This window comes from Silurus meridionalis, chromosome 4, assembly GCF_014805685.1.
Source record: "Silurus meridionalis isolate SWU-2019-XX chromosome 4, ASM1480568v1, whole genome shotgun sequence".
NCBI classification, from domain to species: domain Eukaryota; kingdom Metazoa; phylum Chordata; class Actinopteri; order Siluriformes; family Siluridae; genus Silurus; species Silurus meridionalis.
In genome coordinates, this window is record NC_060887.1 from 41330509 (window position 1) to 41340508 (window position 10000).

The 10000-nt window shown below is 42.3% G+C and overlaps 1 protein-coding gene across 8 annotated transcripts in view; it reads right to left on the minus strand.

Annotated features, from left to right (window-relative positions):
* The window catches only part of si:ch73-103b11.2 (trichohyalin), an 81458-nt gene that overhangs the window by 64134 nt on the left and 7324 nt on the right, over positions 1–10000 (minus strand). For 7 of the 8 annotated variants that reach the window (XM_046846966.1, XM_046846967.1, XM_046846970.1 and 4 more), the window contains exons 3-4: positions 8734–8811; positions 1944–2009 (exon numbers count right to left, since the gene is read on the minus strand). In XM_046846966.1, coding sequence (XP_046702922.1) covers positions 1944–2009; positions 8734–8811 — 144 coding nt within the window. Of the gene's footprint in view, positions 1–1943; positions 2010–7842; positions 7921–8733; positions 8812–10000 lie in introns of all 8 variants that reach the window. The other variant, XM_046846965.1, reaches the window with a different exon arrangement.

The following is a 10000-nucleotide window of genomic DNA, read 5'->3' on the forward strand; positions in this document are numbered from 1 at the left end:
ATTAAACATTTGCTTAGATACAGTGTGAGACGTGTTTCAGTTACAGGAGATTTCCAACATACTTCAGATATGCAGTTGAAGATGGGTACAGTCAATCAATTAATCAATCAATCAATAATTAAATATCAGCATGTACAGGTGAATAAATCTGCAGAAACTGAAGATGTTCAACCTGCATTACTTCCACAGTCTTCATCCTTACAAACACATACTCTGATCTCAAAACCAGTCATATAAATCTCAGTGATTGGCTGGAAGTTCAGGTGTGAAGAGTGGATTGTGATTGGCTGGAAGTTCAGGTGTGAAGAGTGACGGCGATTGTACACGTTTCCTAATGACCTCAATGAGCTCCATAGAGGAGTTTTGTGTGTGGTGAAACTTCTATGGTGAAACAGGATTTTTATAAAAGGCTCGAGGCTCAAGATGAATTTGTTGAACTGGAGAAGAAAACCTTTAAATGAGAAACAGAAAAAAAACAGCAGCAGGAGGAAACTCCAACAGCTTCAGTATTATTAGAGACGTGACACAAACGTGTGGCATTTCATTTAAATACATAAAACATTGTGTGTGTGTGTGTGTGTGTGTGTGTGTGTGTGTGTGTGTGTGTGTGTGTGTGTGTCAAGTCAAGTTTATTTCTATTGCGCTTTTCACAACATACATTGTCTCAAAGCAGCTTTACATTTAAGATGAATTTCAGAGTGAAGGTGAATGGTGTGTGTTTATCCCTGATGAGCAGCCATGGTGACTGTGGCAAGGAAAAACTCCCTTAGATGTTATGAGGAAGAAACCTGTGTGTGTGTGTGTGTGTGTGTGTGTGTGTGTGTGTGTGTGTGTGTGTGTGTGTGTGTGTAAATATTCCAAGAATGTGAATAGTTGTATATCTGTAGTGTAAAGTCTCTATAAACTGAGGCCAACACTGTAATCTCTTTTTACACATGACCACATGGTTAAAAATAACACACACACACACACACACACACACACACACACACACACACACACACAGAGTTAAATACACAGAGCAAAAACCACAGCAACAATAACAGAGGAAAAAAAGCTGAAAAAATCTTGATGACAATAAATGTATTAGGTGTGTGTGTGTGTGTGTGTGTGTGTGTGTGTGTGTGTGTGTGTGTGTGTGTGTGTGTGTGCGGTTAAAGTTCAGTGATGTGCTGCACTACATTATCATATCACACAGCAAATATGTACTCACTGGTATAATTACTCGTTCTCTGTCTCACACACCCATGAGCACACACACACACACACACACACACACACACACACACACACACACACACACACACAGCCCTATTATATATAACTGCAGGTGTGAGTGTGGTGTGGAGGGCAGTGAGGAGGAAAACCTGATATTAATTAAAGGTTGTAAAATGTCTCGTTTAACCATGAGAGGAACCAGAGTCAGGAGGAAACCCATCCTCATCCTTTCATCAAAAAATTACATTCATAAGAATTACATAATAAAATATATACAAGTGTCAGACTTTTCATCACTCAAGACTCACTACAGGGCCAAAAGTATGCAGACACCTGACCATAGGATTGGTATGTGCTTCTTTTTTAAGATCTCATTCCACAGTCCTTATAGTGTGAGTGTGTGTGTGTGTGTGTGTGTGTGTGTGTGTGTGTGTGTGTGTGTGTGTGTGCATAGACACGCATTTAGAGAGAAAGAAAGAGAAACACTCTGCTGCAACTTCAACTGTTTACACTCGACAAACTTTCAACCTTCATTACACACACACACACACACACACACACACACACACACACACACAGAGATCAATACATTTCACAGAAAAACAACCGTAATACCTAAAAGGTCCAAAAGCTCTGCCCACATCAACTGATCTCTCAGACCCCCCCGACACACACACACACACACACACACACACACACACACACACACACACACACACACTCACCATCTCATCGAGAGCGTAGCGCAGGAGTCCGTGTTCATAAAGAAGGAAGAATCGTCTTTGCCATTTCTGTAAAATACACACATAACCAATTAGTTTGTGTGTGTGTGTGTGTGTGTGTGTGTGTGTGTGTGTGTGTGTGTGTAGGATATTAAACAGTACACATTTTCAGCTCCATGCTGTTCAGTATGACAGTTAAACAGTAACTACCCCTACCCCATATAACTACCCCTGCTGCACTGTATGTACAGGTGACTGTGTGAGATGTAACCACGACAACCAGCAGGTCATGGAAACAGAGCGCTAGTCAGGAGCGTCAAAGCTAGCTGACAAACCCTGAATACTACCTCATGTGGCACTACAGAGTTCACACCAAAACTCCACTCCACAGGACCTGAGGTTCCTAATCAGAGCTCCAGCATGACCAGGAAAGATCCACGAACAGTGTCCATATACTTTTGGACCAGAAATGACGCAAACTACAGCATCACATCTGTAAAGTAATAGATTACTTTACGACTAAAGTACTAAAAGGTACCAAGGCACACTAAAAATAGTTCCAAGAAACAGTACCAAGAAAGGGTAAAGAGGAAGAGTTCTTAAAATGAGTACCAAAAAGGGGACTAAGGAAAAGTATAAAGAAAAGGTAGAGAAAGGGTACGGACAGTGTCATTTCAGCACCCGTGTTGTGGAAAGCTGCGGGCACATGGCAGGGGGGCGGAGCCACACAACAAGGCACAGCTAAAACCAAATGAGGAGAGCACCAACTCTTCACCCTCATCGAGAAGACTGAAGAGTATAAAAAGAGCCACTTCACTTCTACCTTTTCCCACCACTCCTGTGCACTGTAAATAAAACACAATGTGATTCTTACAATTCTGCTCTCCTGGTGTGTGTTCCTCCCGTCACGTGAGCAAGTCGCTACAAAGGGAACTGAAGAAGAATACTGAAGAAGGATACTGAAGAAGGGTACTGAAGAAGGGTACTGAAGAAGGGTACTGAAGAAGGGTACTGAGGATTGAGAGCAGTTATTCTTGCTTGTGCTGAATTTTTCCCCATCATTTGTCAATTTGTTATTTCCAGGCTTAACAAGATGAAATTCTCTCTCTTACACACACACACACACACACCCCCCTCTGCTCCTCGTTCTCAGGACCCAAAGCTGAAGAGTGACTCAGCTGTTCACCACCCCCTCACCTCCCACACACACACACACACACACACACACACACACACACACACACACGAGACAGAGAGATACACACACTTTCTCATTCTCTCTCCATCACAGGCCCACTCAGGAATATAAATAGTCCCTCACTCTAAGAAAACACTAAACCTGTCCACAGCAGGGTGCTGAGGGAGATCGCTATGGAAACGTAAGAGTACTAAAGTACTGTAGTAATGCAGTGCGCTTTACCATCTGATTTTACCGTGTGACCTACAATGTCTGCTTCAGAACTCAGTAAGACCGTGTGTGTGTCTGTGTTTAAATAAGTGTTTGTGTGTGTGTGTGTGTGTGTGTGTGTGTGTGTGTGTGCGTTATATGAGAATCAGGTTAATTGTTCAGGTTGGAGTTGGCAAGACTGCAAGTTTCTTAAAGTGGAATCTCATCTGACACAGGGTTAGTGTGTGTTGTAGTCTGTGATAGTGTGTGTTGCAGTGTGGGATTGTGTGTAAAATTGTGTGATTTTGTTTGAAAATGTAATAGTGTGTGTTACACTTAGGGGTTCTCAGTCTCACCACAGTCCTATAAACTTTCCCTTTCACTCTCACAGATACTCTTCTATCACAAATCACTCCTGCTATCACTCTTCTCCACCCACTCCACCCTGCCTGCACTCTTTTCTTCACTTCTCTAACACACTCTCCATTACTTTACACTGCTGACCCCAGGTACCTGAACTCCTCCACCTTCTCCACCTCTTCTCCCTGCAACCGCACCCCTCCACTGTCCTCCCTCTCATTCACACACATGTACTCTGTCTTACTCCTACTGACTTTCATTCCCCTTCTCTCCAGCGTGTACCTCCACCTCTCCAGATCTTCTCAACCTGCTCCCTACTCTCACCACAAATCACAATATCATCCACAAACATCATAGTCCACAGAGACTCCTGTCTGACCTCGTCCTTCAACCTGTCCATCACCACTGCAAACAGGAAAGGGCCCAGAGCCGATCTTTAAATCAGTCTGTTGTTCCTACTGCACACTTCACTGCTGTCACACTGTCCTCATACATGTCCTGCACCACCCTCACATACTTCTCTGACACACCAGACTTCCTCATACAATACCACAACTCCTCTCTCCACCCTGTCGTACGCTTTCTAAACAGCAACTACAATCTGTCGAAGCTCCTCCAGAAACTCCATGCCTGGACGAAGCTAGAAGCTAGAAGCTAACCCGGTGTTCTGTTCTACATTGTTTATAGTTTTCATACTTCAGCTGTAAAAGGAACAAGAGCTCAACACAACAGCTTTTATGATGCAGAAGCCACTTTAGTGTTTGATTGTGAATATATTATTCAGCTTGTTTTGTTCTTTATTTCAGAAATGCTTGTGATATATTCAGTGTGTGCTGCTCTGACTTTAATAAAATAGTGTTTAAAAACGACTCTGTGTTTAAGTCAGTTTTGTGTTTGTAGACCATAACACATAAAAGGGCATTAATGAGAACATTAAAGAATGTTCTTTGAAAAAGGAACTAAAAAGTTACTTTTAACAGTAACACATTACTTTTTGGTGTAAATAATCAACAAAGTAACAGAGTTACTTTTTGAATGAAGTAACGAGTAACTGTAACTAGTTAGTATTTTTTAGTAACAAGCACAACACTGATTATAGTGTGTGTCAGTGTGTGCAATTTTGTGATTTTGTTAGAACATAATAGTGTGTGTTACTGTGTGATAGTAAGTGTTAGTGTGATAGTGTGTGTTACAGTTTGTAATAGTGTGTAACAGTGATTGCTAGTGTGTGTTTCTTTCTTTCTTTCGGCTTCTCCCGTTAGGGGTCGCCACGGCGGATCATCCGCATGTTTGATTTGGCACATGTTTTTAGGCTGGATGGCCTTCCTAACACAACCCTCCCCATTTATCCGGGCTTGGGACCGGCACTGAAAGTGGCTGGGGTTGGTTCTCTGACCGGTGATCGAACCCGGGCCGCAGCGGTGAGAGCTCCGCATCCTATGTGTGTGTTATAATCTGATAGTGTGTTTTACATGTGTAATAGTGTGTGCTACAGTGAGTGATGTGTGTGTGTGTGTGTGTGTGTGTGTGTGTGTGTGTGTGTGTGTGTGTGTTACAGTGTGTGATAGTGTGTGTGTGATTTTGTTAGAGCATAATAGTGTGTTACAGTGTGTGAGTGTGTTACAGTGTGATAGTGTGTTACAGTGTGAATATTGTGTGTGAACAGTGTGTGCTACAGTGAGACATGGTGTATGTGTTAGAGTGTGTAATAGTGTGTGACAATACATGCTACAGTGAGTGATGGTGTGTGTGTGTGTGTGTGTGTGTGTGTGTGTGTGTGTGTGTGTGTGTGTTACAGTGTGTGATAGTGTGTGTAATTGTGATTTTGTTAGAGCATAATAGTGTGTTACTGTGTGAATATTGTGTTACAGTGTGTGCTACAGTGAGTCATGGTGTGTGTGTGTTACAGTGTGTGATAGTGTGTGTAATTGTGATTTTGTTAGAGCATAATAGTGTGTTACTGTGTGATAGTGTGTGTAACAGTGTGAATATTGTGTGACAGTGTGTGCAACAGTGAGTGATGGTGTGTGTGTTACTGCGTGATAGTTAGTGTAGAGTTTTTGCTGTTTTGTGTTCCCTTTGTTAACTGATGTTGTTTGCTGTAGCATCTTCTTCCTGGGGAAATGTTGTGTTGTTTCACTGTGTACTGCACTGTATATGGTTGAAATGATAATAAAGCCGAGTTGACTTGACTAGTGGGCGCTATTTCCCCACTTCCTGTGTTTTCCCGCCCCATAAACTATTTAAGCCTGCTCATTTTCTTTGTTCTTTGCTTGGTGTTTGTTTTTGTTCAGCCCCTGTGTCCCTCGATCCTGCTACTTTTGTATGGTTTGTTTCATGTTCTCTTTATTTTCCCGTTTAGCCCATGTCTTTGTTTGTGTCCGTTCATTATTCAATAATAGCCATGTTCTGGTTGTTATTGGCTTCTTCCTTTTGAAACATGAATTATTTCCCTTTTTGCCTTCTTCTCTCTTTTCCCTGGTCTAATAAATTTCCACGTCATTTTCATCGCTGCGTCTGACTCTCTCTTTCTGCACCTGAGTTCATCAAATTTCCTGTGGCTCTTCTCTAGAGAGTTAGTCTCTCACTATAACGGCCCCGGTTCAAACCCCCACCCTGACAGGGATACTGTGTAATAGTGTGCTTTACTAGTGCATATATAGGGTTAGCCTGAACAAGAGAAACATCACACGCACATTATAGCAGTGTTGGGCGGTCAGGGTCAGCAAATCCTTCTCTGCTGCCTAAACACTATCAGAAGCACTGACCTACATTTACAACCTAAATTCTAATATTTGTTCCATGAAATTGTATTAATTTATTCCATCAGTTTATTCTCTTCATGTCAGGTTTGTTCTCCACTTCCAGACCAGTGAATACGAGCGGTACCACTGGATTACAGCCTCTGGGGGGGCGCTGCACATTATGAGTCTGTATCTCTGGTGAGTAGGTTGTGTTTTATTTACATTTTAATGTGTTTATGTCATGTTATTAGACAAATATTGATTGTGAACTGCTCCAGATGTTGTAGGTGCACAGTTTAGTGTAGAGATTTGGAGTCTTGACTGGGTTTGTTGCGTTAGTAAAATGGTTTTCACCTCCAGATGTCCATTTTTTTGTTTTACTGGAAAGCGCCTTGTGCTCCTTTTGGTGGTTGTAATGCACTTTATAAATAAAATTTGATTGATTGATTGATTCATATGTGAAATGTCTCTCTCTCTGTAATGCACGTGTTGTTATATTGTGTTTTTGACATGATAGTGGTGGTATTAAGAGGTGGAGTAAGTCGGGTACGTCCTCACTGAAGGCCCAGGTACCACATGCACCGCCCGCTTCTGCATTATACATATCTAAAAGTGCCGGTGCGTCTGTGTCTGTCCTGCTCTAACATACACCACATTCACCACAAATCATACACACAGAGATAACACAAGCTTGTCAATGTCATAAAGCATCACGTGTGTACACCCACACCCACACACACACACACACACACACACACACACACACACACACATACACAGAGTTTTTCATTCCCATTCTGTTGTAATAGAGGGTGTGTTGATGACTTGAGATTGTTTTAGAGCAGGAAACACTCAGAGAGCGAGAGCTACAGACAGAGAGAGAGAGAGAGAGAGAGAGAGAGAGAGAGAGAGAGAGAGAGAGAGAGAGAGAGAGAGAGAGAGAGAGAGAGAGAGAGAGAGAGAGAGAGAAAAAAGGAAACCAAAAACCAAACATGTTGGGTAATCCGTGTGTGTGTTACAGTGTGTAAAATCGTGTGATAGTGTGAGTTACTGTGTGATAGTATGTGTAACAGTATGTGATAGTGTGTGTTAATGTGTGTTACAGTGCATGTTAGTGTTACTTATGCCTCCGTTGAGCCACGCCCCTCACAGCCACAAGCTAAATGTACGAGAGTCCAGTGAAGTGACAGCTGGTGGGGGTAAATGTGCTGATCTGAGGAATGATAGTGTGAGAACACTAAGGCTCAGTGATAACAGTGATTATGGTAAGCAGCACTAGTAGGAATGTACACCAGTGACTTTGTAGCCTAGTAAATAAACTCACGTACCTATCGCTCTACATGTCCTCTGTTAGATATAACATTGACACCGGGAATTAGAAGTATGCACACACACACACACACACACTTACTCGAGATCGGTGTAGTGGGTTGTCAAAGTTTGTTCCTTCAGGTGCCAGAAGCAGCCATCCTCCATATATAGGATTAGCCTGAACAAGAAAAACACCACACACACATTATACATGTCTGAAAGGGCCAGTCTGTGTGTGTGTGTGTGTGTGTGTGTGTGTGTGTGTGTGTGTGTGTGTGTGTGTGTGTATGCCCTGCTCTAACATACACCACATTCACTACAAATCACACACAGAGATAATGCAAGCGTGTCAGTGTCAGTGTCATAAAACATCACACACACAGTATCTCATTCCTATTGTGTAATAAAGGGTGTGTTAATGACTTGAGATTATTTTAGAGCAGGAAACACTCAGAGCTACAGAGAGAGAGAGAGAGAGAGAGAGAGAGAGAGAGAGAGAGAGAGAGAGAGAGAGAGAGAGAGAGAGAGAGAGAGAGAGAGAGAGATCAATAAAAGAAAAGAACATAAACAAGTTGTGTAAAGGTGTGTGTGTGTGTTACAGTGTGTAAAATCGTGTGATAGTGTGAGTTACTGTGTGATAGTATGTGTAACAGTATGTGATAGTGTGTGTTAATGTGTGTTACAGTGCATGTTAGTGTTACTTATGCCTCCGTTGAGCCACGCCCCTCACAGCCACAAGCTAAATGTACGAGAGTCCAGTGAAGTGACAGCTGGTGGGGGTAAATGTGCTGATCTGAGGAATGATAGTGTGAGAACACTAAGGCTCAGTGATAACAGTGATTATGGTAAGCAGCACTAGTAGGAATGTACACCAGTGACTTTGTAGCCTAGTAAATAAACTCACGTACCTATCGCTCTACATGTCCTCTGTTAGATATAACATTGACACCGGGAATTAGAAGTATGCACACACACACACACACACACTTACTCGAGATCGGTGTAGTGGGTTGTCAAAGTTTGTTCCTTCAGGTGCCAGAAGCAGCCATCCTCCATATATAGGATTAGCCTGAACAAGAAAAACACCACACACACATTATACATGTCTGAAAGGGCCAGTCTGTGTGTGTGTGTGTGTGTGTGTGTGTGTGTGTGTGTGTGTGTGTGTGTGTGTGTGTGTGTGTGTGTATGCCCTGCTCTAACATACACCACATTCACTACAAATCACACACAGAGATAATGCAAGCGTGTCAGTGTCAGTGTCATAAAACATCACACACACAGTATCTCATTCCTATTGTGTAATAAAGGGTGTGTTAATGACTTGAGATTATTTTAGAGCAGGAAACACTCAGAGCTACAGGGAGAGAGAGAGAGAGAGAGAGAGAGAGAGAGAGAGAGAGAGATCAATAAAAAAGAAAAAGAACATAAACAAGTTGTGTAAAAAGGTGTGTGTGTGTGTGTGTGTGTGTGTGTGCGTGTGCGCATGTCAGTACTCAATATTTAACACATTCATTCAGCACAACAAAAATGACACACACGCACACACACACACACACACACACACACGTCCCTGAGGATGGAAAGTAGCGCAGTGTGAACCTCTCACTAATGAAAGCTAATTAAAGCACTTTGTCTCAGTATGTCACTACACTGAACCACACACACTCACTCACTTAAACACTCATACACACTCACACACACATGCACACACTTATACAGACACACACAAACACACATGCACATGTACACAATCATACTCATACTCACACACACTCATACTCACACTCACACACACACACACACACACACACACACAGAGCTGCACCTCATCCTAATTTACAGGAGTGCAGAATTATTAGGCAAATGAGTATTTTGACCACATCATCCTCGTTATGCATGTTGTCTTACTCCAAGCTGTATAGGCTGGAAAGCCTACTACCAATTAAGCATATTAGGTGATGTGCATCTCTGTAATGAGAAGGGGTGTGGTCTAATGACATCAACACCCTATATCAGGTGTGCATAATTATTAGGCAACTTCCTTTCCTTTGGCAAAATGGGTCAAAGAAGGACTTGACAGGCTCAGAAAAGTCAAAAATAGTGAGATATATTGCAGAGGATGCAGCAGTCTTAAAATAGCCAAGCTTCTGAGCGTGATCATCGAACAATCAAGCGTTTCATTCAAAATAGTCGACAGGGTCGCAAGAAGCGTGTGGAAAAACCAAGGCGCAAAATAACTGCCCGTGAACTGAGAA